This window comes from Podarcis vaucheri (assembly GCF_965113315.1).
Source record: "Podarcis vaucheri genome assembly, chromosome: 6".
In the NCBI taxonomy this organism is placed as follows: Eukaryota; Metazoa; Chordata; class Lepidosauria; order Squamata; family Lacertidae; genus Podarcis; species Podarcis vaucheri.
Window position 1 is genome coordinate 101768424 of NC_138764.1, and position 16454 is coordinate 101784877.

A 16454-nucleotide genomic window follows, 5' to 3' on the forward strand; every position below is an offset into this window, starting at 1 on the left:
ACAAGTGAAGAACTCAGGGCCACTTCCTACAGTTTGGTTGTTCCTTAACTGCTTAAGTATTATGGGCATGTGATTTTACTTTCATGAGTTTAGACCATGCAGTTTCTGATTTAAAAAAAGTAGACTGCATAGAAGTGATATCAGCCTTTGTACAAAGAATATAATTGATTAGGGAGTTTCCCCAGCACATCCACTTTACGGGAGACCTGACACAGCAACATTCCTGATGGATGTGTTTGTATGAACACAGCTCTCTGTTTCCGCAGTCAAGTTTCACATGCAGGCCAATTTGTGGTATGAAGCCCAATCAGGAGGAAGAGAAAATATCAAAGTGTTGCAATGTGTGAACAGTGGACCTGACATATCAGTGATTTGCTTCCAGTCCTCAAGGAAATCCACGGTTATTTATCTACAGAGGACTGTGTGTGTTGCAAAAGGTTCTTTGGGCATGTTTCAGGACATACCATCTCAGCTTAGGTCTGGCTAGAGCCCTGCATGCTAGACTTTAACACTATCCCACAGAAGCTAAGTGCATGCCTAGAATGTGCCAAAGAAAACAGTTTTTTAAAAGGAAAGTATTCAGCCACCTTTCTTTACTAAGCAACCACAGGATTCCTAAGGAGCAGGGTTTGAGAACCAGTTTTAGAAAACCATGCCCCAGTTTTAGAAAACCATGAGCAAGCCCTGTATTACAGAGAAGACCTACTGCCAAAGAACAGTGCAGTGTTGGAACTGGAATGGGGAGAGTTTTAAGTCCCCAGAGAGATAGCCATGAAGCTCACTGGGTAATCTTGGGCTGGTGCATCACCCTAACAACTCACAGAGTTGTTCTGAGGATAAATGTTGTGGAGACTACATCTGCCATGCTCAGCTTCTCAGAGGAAGGGCAAGACAAAAATGTACTAAAGGGATATTTGAATTCCCAGGTAGTGTGGCTGTTCGCATAGTAGCGCCTTCAAATGCCACAATATTGTCACAAAATGGACTGTTTCAAGAAGTGGCAGAGAGATATCTCTAGATTTGTCTGGCAGGACAAGAAGCCTCGGATAAAATTTAAGATATTAACAGATGCCAAAGAAAGAGGTGGATTTGCACTGCCAGATCTTAAACTTTATTATGAATCAGCCGCATTTTGTTGGCTGAGAGAATGGATGCTTCTTGAAAACACGGATGTGTTGGATTTGGAAGGTTTCAACAATGTATTTGGTTGGCATGCACACAAAGCGTTCAAAAACCATATTGTCAGAAAAGCACTGTTTAATGTCTGGATAAGATATAAGGACTTGTTAGAAAATAAAACCCCAAGATGGTTGTCACCAATGGAAGCAAAGGCTCAGAAAAAACTCAATATGGAGGCCAAATGGCCGAAGTATTGGGAAATTTTGGAACAAGAGGGAGACAGATTAAAACTGCAGAGCTTTGAAAAATAAAAAAAACAGAGTGTGAGATTGGCTCCATTATTATCAAATAATGGAGGCATATAATTTGGACAAAAAATTAGGCTTCCAGGTGGAAAAATCAAAATTGGAAACAGAATTGTTAGACTCCAAAGTTAAGAATTTGTCAAGAATGTATAACTTGCTGTTGAAATGGAATACTCAAGATGAAACAGTGAAATCTGCTATGATTAAATGGGCACAAGATGTTGGACACAATATTATGATGGCTGACTGGGAACAGTTATGGACCACTGGTAAGAAGTTTACGGCATGTAATGCCTTAAAAGAGAATTTAATGAAAATGATCTACAGGTGGTACATAACACCAGTCAAGCTTGCAAAAATCTATCATTTGCCCGATAACAAATGTTGGAAATGTAATGAAACTGGAGGTACATTCTTTCACCTTTGGTGGACATGCCCAAAGATTAAGGCATTCTGGGAGATGATCTATAATGAAATGAAAAAGGTATTTAAATATACCTTCCTGAAGAAACCAGAGGCCTTTCTCCTGGGCATGGTCGGCCAATTGGTGCCAAGGAAAGATAGAACTTTTTTATGTATGCCACAACAGCAGCAAGAATACTTATCGCAAAGTATTGGAAGACACAAGATCTACCCACGAGGGAAGAATGGCAGATGAAGCTGATGGACTACATGGAATTGGCGGAAATGACTGGCAGAATCCGAGACCAGGGAGAAGAGTCGGTGGAAGAAGATTGGAAAAAATTTAAAGTATATTTACAGAAATATTGCAAAATTAATGAATGTTAGAAGGATGCTGGAATGAAGCTATATGGCTTTAGCAGAAATGTAATAAAGAATTAAGTAAAAACTGATTGATAATGGGCCAAAATGGAAAAATTTAAGGTTAGACCGTTAAGATAAATTATAGAACAAAAATTGAGAAAGATGGAAAGAATTTGCTGAAATAGCTAATTGAACTAGAATACAAAAAAGGGAGGTGTGAGGAGGTCGATGAAACACGTAAATGAAAGGTAAAGATATGGAATATTGGATGTGTGTTTTAATGTTTTTGTTTCTTTTTGTTGTCTTGTTGTATTGTTCTTCTATGTTTTTCTTTTTATATATTGTAAGGTATGTTCTGTTAAATTTTCTATTGTTTTCTTTTTTCTTTTTTCTGTAATCTTTAAACTTCTAATAAATATCATTAAAAAACACAACAAATGCCACAATATTGTCTAAGGCTTAGAGCAGTGTTTCCTCAAACTTGGGTCTCCAGCTGCTGTTGGACTACAACTTCCATTATCCCTGACCACTGGTGCCAGCTAAGGATGATGGGAGTTGTAGTCCAACAACAGCTGGAGACCCAGTTTTGAGGGACAACTGCTCTGAAGGAACACGTCTACAAAAGAGGGAACTACAAGGTTACACCAGGCACTTTAGAAATTCTGTTCTGTGGGCTTTCTAAGTCTCTTTAGAGCTACAGAGGAAGAATTATCTGGGCTCCCTTGTACCGCAGCAACAGAGCACAGAATGGAGAAGAGCAGAGTGTGGAGGCAGCCTCCTTTACCTTGACCAGCTCGGCCCTTAGCTCCTCTTCCTCCGCTTCTGTGAGCCCATTGTAGGCCGAGGCCCTTGCAGGAGGAGCAGCGGTAGCGGCAGCGCTCGTGTTATCCACAGGCACATCTGTCATAGTATCCGACAACAGACCTTTGTTGGGAGAGTTAAGGTTGATATCTGTCATGGACAAGAAGCAAACCAGGGGGGAAAGGATAAGCAGCTAAAAGGCAGAGCATGTTAGTCTTGCAGGCGCCCCTCGATACGGCGAAGGTGAAGAGGGAAAAGAGGAACAGGCTGCTCTAAATCAAGTCCTGCTCAAGAGACCCGCAGAAGCATATTTGCATTATCAAAAGCTCCAGAGAAGCAGCTCCCCACAAGCTGCATCCACAACAGCTGTGCACCGTCTGCTGTCCCTGGAGACATGGCCTCTTCCCTTCCCCCCCAGCTGACACGTTCGGGGATGGCAATCTAGCGATCTTGTCATTCTCCTTGCAGGGAGAGCAGGTAGCTCAAGGCTGCCTCACACAGTAACCCAGCAACAAACCCAGGTTTGCCAGAGCGTACATAGGGACTTGACCTTTTATTATCAAGGCCATCTACCTTAGTATTGTATACACTAACTGGCAGGAGCTCTCCAGTTTCAGAAAGGGGTCTCTGCCAGCCCAACCTGGAGATGCCAGGATTTGAATGCTCAGGGCAGATCTATAAACTACAGTCCTTCCCCTTCCATACCCTTGGATAAGGGAGCCAACGCTAGCACAGTGGTACCCCTGGTTACGTACTTAATTCGTTCCAGAGGTCCGTTCTTAACCCTGAAACTGTTCTTAACCTGAAGACCACTTTAGCTAATGGGGCCTCCCGCCACTGCTGCACGATTTCTGTCCTCATCCTGAAGCAAAGTTCTTAACCCGAGGTAATATTTCTGGATTAGCGGAATCTGTAACTTGAAGCGTATGTAACCCGACGTACCACTGTACTGGCATTCTGAAGACCGCATCTATACTGCACACATCCTCACATTATTCTCATTCCCCCTGCAAAACGAAGGGGTGGCCCTATTAAGACCACAATGGGTTGCCTTGCTTCTTGTAATCTATATTGGAAGTGTGCCAGGGGATTTGGTGGCCCAGCTGCCTCAGGAGTGATATTATGCTGACAGTTCTGGCAGAGGAGCTCCTCTGAGCCCAAAAGGGTGGGGTAAACAGAAAGGTCTCTAGTTTCTGGCTGAACATGAGCTTGGGGCAGGGAAGAGGAAGTGTGATATAGACGAGGCAGAAAAGCCAAAATCCACACTCTGTTCCAAAGTTTGTGGGGGAGAAGCTTGCTAACTTGCTATCTCTACGACGAGCTCATCGTTTTGCTGCAAGGCTATAAATCACCTTGCTGCTTGCTTAGAGGGATGGAAGTGCAAGACATGAATAAATGAAGCTAATGCAATATGACCTCGCTGTACAAGCCCTAACCATTTCCCACAAAGGCAAGCTTCAGGAGTTTTTCCAATTCTGCTGAATTACGTTAAGGTAAAGGGACCCCTGACCATTAGGTCCAGTCATGGCCGACTCTGGGGTTGCGGCGCTCATCTCGCTTTACTGGCCAAGGGAGCCGGCGTACAGCTTCCAGGTCATGTGGCCAGCATGACTAAGCCGCTTCTGGCGAACCAGAGCAGCGCACGGAAACGCCGTTTACCTTCCCGCTGGAGTGGTACCTATTTATCTACTTGCACTTTGACGTGCTTTCGAACTGCTAGGTTGGCAGGAGCAGGGACCAAGCAACGGGAGCTCACCCCGTCGCGGGGATTCGAACCGCCTACCTTTTGATCGGCAAGCCCTGGGCTCTGTGGTTTAACCCACAGCGCCACCCACGTCCCGAATTACGTTACTCTTCAGCAATTGCGATGACACCCTCTAGGGCAGGGGTGGGGCACCTGAGCTGGGGCCCTCCAGATCCGCTCCAGACAGCAAGGGGCAGATGAGAAGTTTGGGTCTAGGGCCCCAGGCTCCCATCCCAGCTCTAGAAATTGCAAGCTGACCACTTTTCAGCATAAAACGAAGTACTCTTGCTGTCATTACCCCTCAAAAGCCCTGCAGATAAGATAGTAGCTGCACTTTCAAAGACACAAAGGAGCAGGCAAAAGGTTAGTTTAGCAAACAAAGCATCACTACACACACAGACGGGAGTCGAGAGCCTACATAAGCACGTAAGAAATTAATGCAGCTGTTTGAAAAACAGAGGAGAATCACACAGACCGTGTGCTTTCATTCTTTGCTGGTAAGCATCAAAGGCAAACCTCTCAAGAAAAATGAAAGCAGGGAATCCACTGAAGCTCAAAGCTATAACTCTTTGATCTCAAGCTAACCCACTTAAAAGGATGGTGGGTAGCTCAGATTCTCGAGCTCTGCATTCAGCCTCCTGGAATTCCACCGCAGGTCCTCCTCACCTAGCCCCCTGATCAAATCCTTGGGGCTCCCTGCGTAAGGGGCAGTGCAGAATCAAAGACCAAGCTTAACATTTGGAGTCTCCTGACTCCCATGATCACTCAGCAATCCATATGCCCTGCCCACCTAAATTCAACCATCATGCCCATCCAACCAGGGTTCAAATCATAGCTGTCAACTTCTCCCTTTTCTTGCAACGAATCCTATTGAGAATAAGGGAATTTCCCTTTAAAAAAAGGGAAACATTGACAGCTATGGTTCAAGTCCCCACTCCGCCACGACCCCCACTGAGTGTCCTTGGGCCAGCCGTTGCCTCTGAACTTGACCTACCTCACAGACTTGTTGTTGGGATTAAAAGAGGAGAGGAGACCTATGTAAGCTCTCTGATCCACCAACTTCTTCCCTCAGCTGGGCCTACACAGAAACAACTCTTGCATGTAAACACCTTCCTTTCTTAATAATCCCCTTCCCACTCACTCTCCATGTGGCGCACTCTAACCCAACCCACCTCAAAAGCAAACATTCCTGCTGCACTGGATTTAGATCCAGGCCCAGCTCTCAACTTTGAGGTGGTCTTATTTTTATTTAATGAACAATAAAAATAATTTTTTTTAAAAAAAATAGTAATAATAAAGCTGTGGGGTATATTTAGGGTAGCTGCTACTTAAGACAAGTTCCCTGCCAGCTTAAAAGGAATACATAATTAATTACAAGAATTACTCTAATCAGCATAGGAAAAACACCAGCACCAGCTATGACCTTATAAACTCTCCAGCCAGCCGAAACCCCAGCATCTGCTTTCAAAGGCCACTCCCCAAAAACAAACAGATGCTCAATCCCCATTTAAAAGCTCGCAAGGGAGGAGCTACTGGAATCAGGAAGGGTATCCCATAATCATGGGGCTACCTCTGAGAAGGCTCCCACATAACATGCCTGCCAGCCTGCACACCGAAACTCACCTTGTTCCACAATACAAATAAAAGGGGGGGGGGAGAATCATTTCCCCCCTTTTCATAACATTTATACACCCCATGATCGTAAAATAAAACAAAAAAACCTTCAAGTGGTTTTCAAAACCCCTGCACATAGTAATCTAATATCAGAGAGTAGGCTGGCTTAGAAGCCTTCTTCGCAATATACCACCTTTCCACGTGCAGGAATCTGTTCACTTACACAGCCTAGAAACCGTCTCCCCGATACACTGGCTTTCTTCAGACAGGGCTCTGCCTGCATACATTATCTAGAAGCCACATTCCGACATGCTAGCTTTCTACATGCAAGAATCTCTTCACTTAGCCTAGAAGCCTTCTCCCTAATATGCTGGCTTTCTACATACAGGGCTTTGCCTATTTACACACGGGCTAAACTCCTACCCCTATAAGTTACCTTTCTACATGCAGGAATCTCTTCGCTTATACAGTCTAGAAACCTCCCCTCGACATACTAGCTTTCTCCATGCAGGGCTCTGTCCACTTACATGGCCCAGAAGCCTCATCCCTGACAGGCTAGCTTTCTACATGCAGGAATCTGTCCACTTACACAGCCTAGAAACCGTCTCCCCGATACGCTGGCTTTCTCCATGCAGGGCTCTGCCCACTTACATGGCCCAGAAGCCTCATCCCTGACAGGCTAGCTTTCTACATGAAGGAATCTCTTCACTTAACCTTAGAAGCTTTGCCTACTTATATACGGGCTAAAATCCTACCCCTACAAGTTACCTTTCTACATGCAGGAATCTGTCCACTTACACAGCCTAGAAACCATCTCCCCGATACGCTGGCTTTCTACATACAGGGCTCTGCCTGCATACATGGCCTAGAAGCCACAGCCCTGATAGGCTAGCTTTCTACGTGCAGGAATCGCTTCGCTTATACAGGCTAGAAACCTTCCCCTCAACATACTAGCTTTCTCCATGCAGGGCTCTGTCCACTTCCATGGCCCAGAAGCCTCGTCCCCGACAGGCTAGCTTTCTACATGCAGGGATGCGCTGGCTTGCCAGGCCCCGCCCCACCCGCCGCCCCCCTTCAGCCCGAGGCGGTGCCGCCCTGGAGGAAGCCGAGAGCGGGCCGGAGGCAGGATGCGTCCCGCCCCGGGGCCTGGCCTCCTCCCGCCCCCGCGCGGCCTTCCCAGGGGGACGAGGCGGCGGCGGCGGCCCTCTCCCCGGCCCGGCCTGCCTTGGCCTACCCTGGCTGGCGCTCTCCATCTCGCCCGGAGGCCGCTGCGCAGCTACGCGAGGGAAGGAGGCGGCGGCGGCGGCAGCAGCGGCAACAAACTCCTGGCTTGACGGCGCGGCGACGTCACACGCCACCCGCTCTTCCGTCTCCGCACACACACACGCTCACTTCCGGCTTCCCCCGGAAGTCGCAGCTAGTAACGTCATCAGTAGGCGCTTGCGGCCTTAAAGAGGAAATTGCCAAAGGCCAAAGCTGCGTCCTCATTTCCGGATCCCTTTTGACGCTTCTGCATTGAGGAGAAATCCTCAATATAAATCGGGATTAGACTCTCCATTTGCTTTCTCCACGTTGGCCGAGGTGTGCCGTTATCCTTCGGTTCCCCCTCCCTTTCCCCCCCTGCTTTGGGGAGAAAAGCGTGGCTGTTTCAAAACAGGCCAGTCTGCCTCGAGCCTATCTCGGAAGCATTTTTAAAGGCTGGCGTAGAAACCTAAACAGAAATTGCATTTCTGTTCCTGATTCTGCACTGAACCTTAAATGTCTTCGCCGTTCAGTCCACGCGCTGTTACGACCTGCGACCGGGATCCGGAACTAGCCTGCGGGTTCGCTCCAGCCCGCAGCCCTTTGGTGTCGCTCTTTGGCTGCAGACCAAAGGGGTTCAAACGCAAAGTTGCGCTTGTGATTTCCGGGCAGCCTTGTCGACGGCGCTGCCCTGGACGTGGTTTGAGGGGTGACAGAAGTCTGCGGTGCGCAACTGCAGTTACTTAGTCATTTATATATGTTGTTGTTTAGTCATTTAGTCGTGTCCGCCTCTTCGTGACCCCCTGGACCAGAGCACGCCAGACACTCCTGTCTTCCACTGCCTCCCACAGTTTGGTCAGACTCATGTTTGTGGCTTCGAGAACACTGTCCAACCATCTCGTCCTCCGTCATCCCCTTCTCCTTGGGCCCTCCATCTTTCCCAACATCAGGGTCTTTTCCAGGGAGTCTTCTCTTCTCATGAGGTGGCCAAAGTATTGGAGCCTCAGCTTCAGGATCTGTCCTTCCAGTGAGCACTCAGGGCTGATTTCCTTCAGAATGGAGAGGTTTGGTCTTCTTGCAGTCCACGGGACTCTCAAGAGTCTCCTCCAGCACCATAATTCAAAAGCACTAATTCTTCAGCCATCAGCCTTCTTTATGGTCCAGCTCTCACTTCCATACATCACTACTGGGGAAACCATAGCTTTAACTATATGGACCTTTGTCGGCAAGATGATGTCTCTGCTTTTTAAGATGCTGTCTAGGTTTGTCATTGCTTTTCTCCCAAGAAGCAGGCGTCTTTTAATTCCGTGGCTGCTGTCACCATCTGCAGTGATCATGGAGCCCAAGAAAGTAAAATCTCTCACTGCCTCCATTTCTTCCCCTTCTATTTGCCAGGAGGTGATGGGACCAGTGGCCGTGATCTTGGTTTGTTTGTTTTTTGATGTTGAGCTTCAGACCATATTTTGCGCTCTCTTCTTTCACCCTCATTTAAAGGTTCTTTAATTCCTCCTCACTTTCTGCCATCAAGGTTTTGTCATCTGCATACCTGAGGTCATATATATAACTGGCTATTCAACAGGTGTGCAGTTTGTGTGTACCCGATAAATGAACTGCATACACCAGTGATGGCCAAACTTGCCCCTCCAGCTGTTTTGGGACTACAATTCCCATCATCCCTGACCACTGATCCTGTTAGCTAAGAATGATGGGACTTGTAGTCCAAAAACAGCTGGAGAGCCAAGTTTGGCCATCACTGGTATACGCCCTTTCACACAAACATTTGAGCAGGTTGCAGAAACAGTTTGCACCTATGTGCAAAGAGTAAGCAAGCCTAATAGCTCACATTTCCCTTTTCCTCTCCCCCCCCCAAAAAAATTGTTGGGCCAGTACTACTTCTTAAAAAGCAGAGACATCACCTTGCCAACAAAGGTCCGTATAGTTAAAGCTATGGTTTTCCCAGTAGTGATGTATGGAAGTGAGAGCTGGACCATAAAGAAGGCTGATCGCCGAAGAATGGATGCTTTTGAATTCTGGTGCTGGAGGAGACTCTTGAGTCTCCCATGGACTGCAAGAAGATCAAACCTCTCCATTCTGAAGGAAATCAGCCCTGAGTGCTCACTGGAAGGACAGATCCTGAAGCTGAGGCTCCAATACTTTGGCCACCTCATGAAAAGAGAAGACTCCCTGGAAAAGAACCTGACGGTGGGAAAGATGGAGGGCACAAGGAGAAGGGGACGACAGAGGACGATATAGTTGGACAGTGTTCTCGAAGCTACTAGCATGAGTTTGACCAAACTGCGGGAGGCAGTGGAAGACAGGAGTGCCTGGTGTGCTCTGGTCCATGGGGTCACCAAGAGTCGGACACGACTAAACAACAACAAGCCTTGCTGAGTTTAATGGGACTCATAACTCCATTAAGCCTGGGACTGATGGAAGTTTTGGTTGACAATCATCTGCAGGGTACTAGCTTGGTAAAGGCTGCTCTGATGGGTTTGATTAGTAGGGGAGTCTTCACTTCTCCTGTCCTTCCTTCAGTCTGTTATGTCTCCCTTTGGTCTGTAGGTGGAGGTATCAGCCCAGGTATCCCTTCTGCCCCAGGCTTGTTGCTTTCACATCTCTAAATTAATATCTCTAAATCCATGCACCTTGGTTTAGCATCCTGGCAGAAAGATGTTCCGCAAGCGAGGGGCAAGTGGTGAGTCACTTGGAAAATAAGCTCTCATGTTACAGCTTAGCTGAGGCAATCTAGCTTAACCACTTTTAAAGGGATTTCTGGGGAAATCATTCCGACCTAACCATTTCTGCTTTCAGGGACATCTGCATGCCGCATTATGCAGTGAAGAGGTCTTTCTTCTCAGGAACTGGACCTTTATTGTGGTAGCAACTACCCTTTGGGACTCCCCTTACAGATTAGACAGACACCTCAATTGTCTTTTCTACATGAATTGAATTTCTTCTTCAGTTATCCCATTTGTCTGCTTCTGTAGTGGAACTATTTTTTTGTGTGTTATACCTGTTTTCATATGTGGAATTGTTTCAAAATGTCCACATTGTTGCTATATATGGAATTCCTTTATAAATGGAACCGTTTTTTACAGTTTTTGATGGTTACGATGCTTCATCTGTTTTACCAGTATATATTTTATTGTTGTAACCCACCCTGGATCTTGACTAAAAGATCTAACAAATAAATAAATAAATTACAGAAACATCACAAAGTATTGCCCTTCTGGGGTAAGTCTTGGGTGGGGGTATTAAAATGGCAGCTGTCAGCAGCATGGAGGCCGTAAGCGCCCTTGCTGACATGACTCTCACACTCCTACAAAATTCACCCACCAGCATCCCAAAGGCAAAATAAGGGAACTGGTTTGATACACCACCTTTCGTTCAGTTTTGCCCTGTCCCCTTAAAAAACAAAAATACCCAGGCTGAACTTTCAGCCTTCCCGAAGTTTGGCCTGGTCCCAAGTTAAATCCTTGACATTTTCAGCATCCGCACCATATGTTTAAAACACTTTAATACCACTTTCAGAGTCCCAAATAATTCTGGGCATTATTTTGTTAAAAGTGCTGTTAGGAGATCCCTGTTCCCAGAATTCTTTGGGAAAAGGGATTGGCTGCCTTCAGATGTCTTCTAAAAGTCAGATAGTTCTCTTTGACGGTGGGAGGGCGTTCCACAGGGCGGGCGCCACTACCGAGGAGGCCCTCTCCTTGGTTCCCTGTAACTTGGCTTCTCGCAGTGAGGGAACCGCCAGAAGGCCCTCGGAGCAGGACCTCAGCGTCCGGGATGGACAATGGGGGTGGGGACGCTCCTTCAAGTATAGTGAGCCAAGGCCATTTAGGGGTTTAAAGGTCAGCACCAACACTCTGAATTGTGCTCAGAAACATACATTGGGCAAAAGAGCCCTGCTTTGCAGGGGGTTGGACTAGATGACCCACGAGGTCCCTCCCCAGTGTGCAGTTCTAGGATTCTATGGCTGTGCATACTTACTGATCATGCTGGTGCTTTTGGAAAGAGAGAGAGACCGCCTGATAGTCCCCCCAAGGGACTTAGGCCTGAGGGTCCACGTGCACCCTGCACCTGGGGGGAGAAACAGATAAGAGATTCTGGGCTGACAGCCTTGACTTGTGACATCCCAGCAGTAAGCAACAGAAATGGGTCCTCCTTCTTCAGACACCAGAACTGGCTGCCTGGCCCCATCTGCACTGTGCATTTAAAGCAGTATGATACCACTTTGAATGGGTTCCCTTGCCCCAAAGAATCCTGGAGGCTGTAGTTTGTTAAGTGCACCGAGAGTAGGGCTGCCGTATCTTGAAGAGCAAAAAAGAGGACAGCCCAAGCCAGGGAAAGAGGTGCATGCCTTTCCCCCCAGCTCTGGCTGGCAGCAGCTGCGGTGTGCAGAGCAGCTCAAGCCTGAGCCACTGACAGCCCAAGCGGTGGCAGGACCCCAGTTCATATCTGATCTTCGCTGCGGCGGCTTCACTCTGCTGCGGCGCTTCTGGGGCACAGCACCCTCTTGAGCATGCCCATGCACCCCCCCAAAAAAACCCCACCCACCCCCCCAAAATAAAAAAACCCAGACATTTCCTTTAAAATGTAAACAAATGTAAAAATAAGGGAATTTTTTTTTTAAATAATAGAATACAGATTACTCAAATGTAAGAGAAATATGGAAACCGCAAAAAGAGATAGAGGGAAGTCAATTAACATAGGAGGGACTCAAACCAGTTTAGTGTAATAGAATGAAAGTGACCGTAAAGGGAAAAAAGATGAAATATGAAGGTAATGTCTTTCTAGGAACTTTGGATATAGAATGTTCAAATAGTGGTTTGTACTCCTTAAATAATTTTGTGTATTTGACAATTCCCCCCCCCTTTCCTTTTTTAATCGTTTTCTTTTCATATTTTCGTTTATGTATTGTTTTCTTTTCGGTATATGTGGGTGTAAGGGTTAATTTATTTTCCTGTTTTGTAAATTTTAAAAAGGCAATAAAGATGTTTTTAAAAAATGTAAATATCCTCCCAGATAGGTATGTTGGCCCCCCAAAAGAGGACATGTCCTAATTTTCCTGGACGTATGGCAACCCTAGCCGAGAGTTGCTGGGGGACTCCTATTTGCTTCACAGAGCTACAATCTTTAGAGTTCCCTACCCAGAGGGATTGATTTTTAAACCACTCTGAGAACCACAGCTCTGAGAGTGTTTAAAATGGTATGATACTGCTATAAATGTATAGTTCGGACAGGGACTCTTTCTGGTCTGTTTCCATTGCAGGTACATGAAGACACAACAGTTTGTCTTTGTGACGGTAGCAAATCTGTGTTCTCCCGGACACCTTCCCCCAAATCTGCTGATAAGGCTCTCTCACAGCTCCATGCTTTATCTGTACTCTGACATCTCTCGTTGTTAAGCCACCATTATTGTTAAGTTGTGGGTTAACATATCAGACGACACAGCGATTCTTCAGACAGCTCTTGTTTATTCACAGGCCAGAACTGAACTGAAGGGTTCAGCCAGCCTGCTTATATAGAGCTCAACTACAACGCAACAGTAACCATTAACTATCCAATCACTGAACGTCATTTTCGATCCCTTATTTGCATATGTGGACCTGAACTACCGTATCTACAGTATCCCCCTGCTGGCCCAGGGTGAGAACTTCAGTACATAACAATTATGGAACAATTCACTCTGGTCCTTACAATGATGGACACTTTTAAAAAGTTTTATAGTAGCGACGGGCGCTTGAGGAATTCAGTATTTGTGGAGCCTCATAATAACTGATCTGATCCGCACAACCCAATCTAATAAGCAGTGAAAATTTCACAACCCAATCTTCTACTCAGAATTGAATTCAATGGCGCTTACTCCCAGGTAAAGGGGATTAGGATTGCAGCTTCAATTATGCATCGCCTTTTGTTCTTCCCAAATGTCCTGGCATTGTTCTCTGGTCAAAACAACTGCATGGAAATCCATATTTTGAGAGGAAACGTTTTGAAAAAAATATTTGCATTTTCATATTAATAGCATTTTCTTTTTTAAAATTTCTGGTGAATGTTGAAACAGGGTGGGGTGGATTTATGGGAAACAAGTGCAAACAGAAACAGCATCTGGCAGGGGCAGCAGGCACACTGCTTTATAGTGACCCCTACAATGGACCAACATTGCAGATAGCAGTGTTGGCTGTTAGAAAGCACCCAAATGTAAACGATATGGTTAAACCCATTTTTCAGTCGAACTCAAAACGTTGCAAAATAGCAGGCATCCTTTTTTGACATTGCAGTCATTCCTAAGAAATGCATCGCTCTGCTGTCCTCAGTGTTAGAGAGATCTGACTGGACTTGACTAGAAGTTGAACATTTAGGATCACTGGTCCCAGCTGTGGACCAATCAGGGCTGGATTTAGGTTTGATGAGGCCCTAAGCTACTGAAGGTAATGGGGCCCTTTATCTAACAAATTGCCACTGTTTTTTGTGTTGAATATAGGCTATATGGTAATCTATGGACCTAATAGTTATCTAAAGTCATTTGCACATAACAAAATATGTATTTTATCAAAGTAATTGTTGAACTGAAATACAATTAAGAAGTATATTAATAGTGAGGGATGCAGGTGGTGCTGTGGGTTAAACCACAAAGCCTAGGGCTTGCCGATCAGAAGGTCGGCGGTTCAAATCCCCGTGACGGGGTGAGCTCCCGTCTTTCGGTCCCAGCTCCTGCCCACCTAGCAGTTCGAAAGCACGTCAAAGTACAAGTAGATAAATAGGTACCACTCTGGTGGGAAGGTAAACGGCGTTTCCGTGCACTGCTCTGGTTCGCCAGAAGTGGCTTAGTCATGCTGGCCACATGACCCGGAAGCTGTACGCCAGCTCCCTCGGCCAATAAAGCGAGATGAGCGCCGCAACCCCAGAGTCGGCCATGACTGGACCTAATGGTCAGGGGTCCCTTTACATTTATATTAATAGTAAAATTTTGGAGGGGCCCTCAAGAGAGTTGGGCCCTAAGCTATAGCTTGTTTAGCTTATACAGTGGTACCTCGAGTTGCAGACGCTTCAGGTTACAGACTCCGCTAACCCAAAAATAGTTCCTCGGGTTAAGAACTTTGCTTCAGGATGAGAACAGAAATAGTGCAGCGGCAGCGGGAGTCCCCATTAGCTAAAGTGGTGTCTCAGGTTGAGAACAGTTTCAGGTTAAGAACGGACCTCCAGAACAAATTAAGTTCTTAACCCGAGGTACCACTGTATGTAAATCGAGCACTGGGACCACTCATTCAGCAGAGATTTGCAGGCACTCTTTCTATTTTTCAAAATAAAAAAATTCCTTCCAGTAGCACCTTAAAGACCAACTAAGTTAGTTCTTGGTATGAGCTTGCATGCACACGAAAGCTCATGCCAATAACACTCTTAGTTGGCCTCTAAGGTGCTACTGGAAGGAATTTTTTTATTTTGACTATGGCAGACCAACACGGCTACCTATCTGTTTCTATTTTTCAGACGTCTATGGCAGATCCTTTGAATGCAGATAGGCCTTTGCAGCTGCTTTTTTCAATTAGTGATTTTAATTATAACCTTACAATTATAATTATATACTGATTAATGGTGTTTTCTGTTTTATTGTACATATTGTCTTCTTCTTTGGCAATCACTTGTAGCCGAGCAAGATTGTCTTCCATGAAACACGGTGAATACGTACAATAAAATATCGTTGCACTCTACCATGTTATGCTGTACGGATTGGTGGTATGTAAATCCGTCTATAAATAAACAAATGTCTGCAAATCACAAAAATAGGAGTGGGCCCCCAAAGGCTCTCCATTTGCAGAACTATACCCCCCCCCCCCCGCATATCAGGCGCCACAGGGTGATAATCAGCTAAACTCTGCTCAGAGTAAGACCCACTGAAATTAATGAACAAGTTTTTTTAAAAAGGTAAAGGTAAAGGGGACCCCTGACCATTAGGTCCAGTTGTGGCCGACTCTGGGGTTGTGGCACTCATCTCACTTTACTGGCTGAGGGAGCCGGCGTACAGCTTCCGGGTCATGTGGCCAGCATGACTAAGCCGCTTCTGGCGAACCAGAGCAGCACACGGAAATGCCGTTTACCTTCCTGCCGGAGTGGTACCTATTTATCTACTTGCACTTTGACGTGCTTTCGAACTGCTAGGTGGGCAGGAGCAGGGACCGAGCAACGGGAGCTCATCCCGTCGCGGGGATTTGAACCGCCGACCTTCTGATCGGCAAGCCCTAGGCTCTGTGGTTTAACCCACAGGTCCATTTATTTCAGTAGGTCTACACAGAATAAACTTCTTCAAATACCACCCCTAGATTTCAAGCACCCTTCCGCATCAAAATGCACAAGCTTCTAAAAGCACCAGTGTTTGCATGTCACAAAAATAAAGGGGGTGGTTAGAGGGTCAAGCCAGGGCTACGGAGACCTGGGTTCAAATCTCTATTCGAGCCACAAAGCTCATTGGTGACTTTGGGACAATCTCTCTCTCTCTTTCCTTAGGATGTGTTTATATTCCCATCTACCAAGCACTGCTTGCCTTTCCAGTGCGGGGAACAATCCATGTTCACATACCGTCATCCAAAATGCAGGTGTATCCTGTACTTTGCTATAAAACACTACTGTTTGATGTGTTGCTTCTCAAACCAGCTTCGCACTAATTGGGATCTTTAAGCCCTTCCTAATTCACGTCTAGCCAAGGTGTGAGCAACTGTGCATGGCGGAAAGACATCCCCGCCGCTGTCAACACCCCCTGGTGTGTACACAAGCAGGAATGAATCCGACACGAATGAAGCAGGGGTGATGTGAACATTTGCTCCCAATATATAGTCCAAAAATAAGGCAAATAGCTCCCTGCTGTT

General features: G+C 46.1%; 1 protein-coding gene across 17 annotated transcripts in view; it reads right to left on the reverse strand.

Moving 5' to 3' along the window:
* The window catches only part of TPD52L2 (TPD52 like 2), a 47893-nt gene that overhangs the window by 25066 nt on the left and 6373 nt on the right, over positions 1–16454 (reverse strand). For 8 of the 17 annotated variants that reach the window (XM_082226430.1, XM_082226419.1, XM_082226432.1 and 5 more), the window contains exons 3-4: positions 11581–11670; positions 2974–3140 (exon numbers count right to left, since the gene is read on the reverse strand). In XM_082226430.1, coding sequence (XP_082082556.1) covers positions 2974–3140; positions 11581–11670 — 257 coding nt within the window. Of the gene's footprint in view, positions 1–2973; positions 3141–5728; positions 5798–7582; positions 7742–11580; positions 11671–16454 lie in introns of those variants that run through there. The other 9 variants (XM_082226422.1, XM_082226427.1, XM_082226425.1 and 6 more) reach the window with 6 other exon arrangements.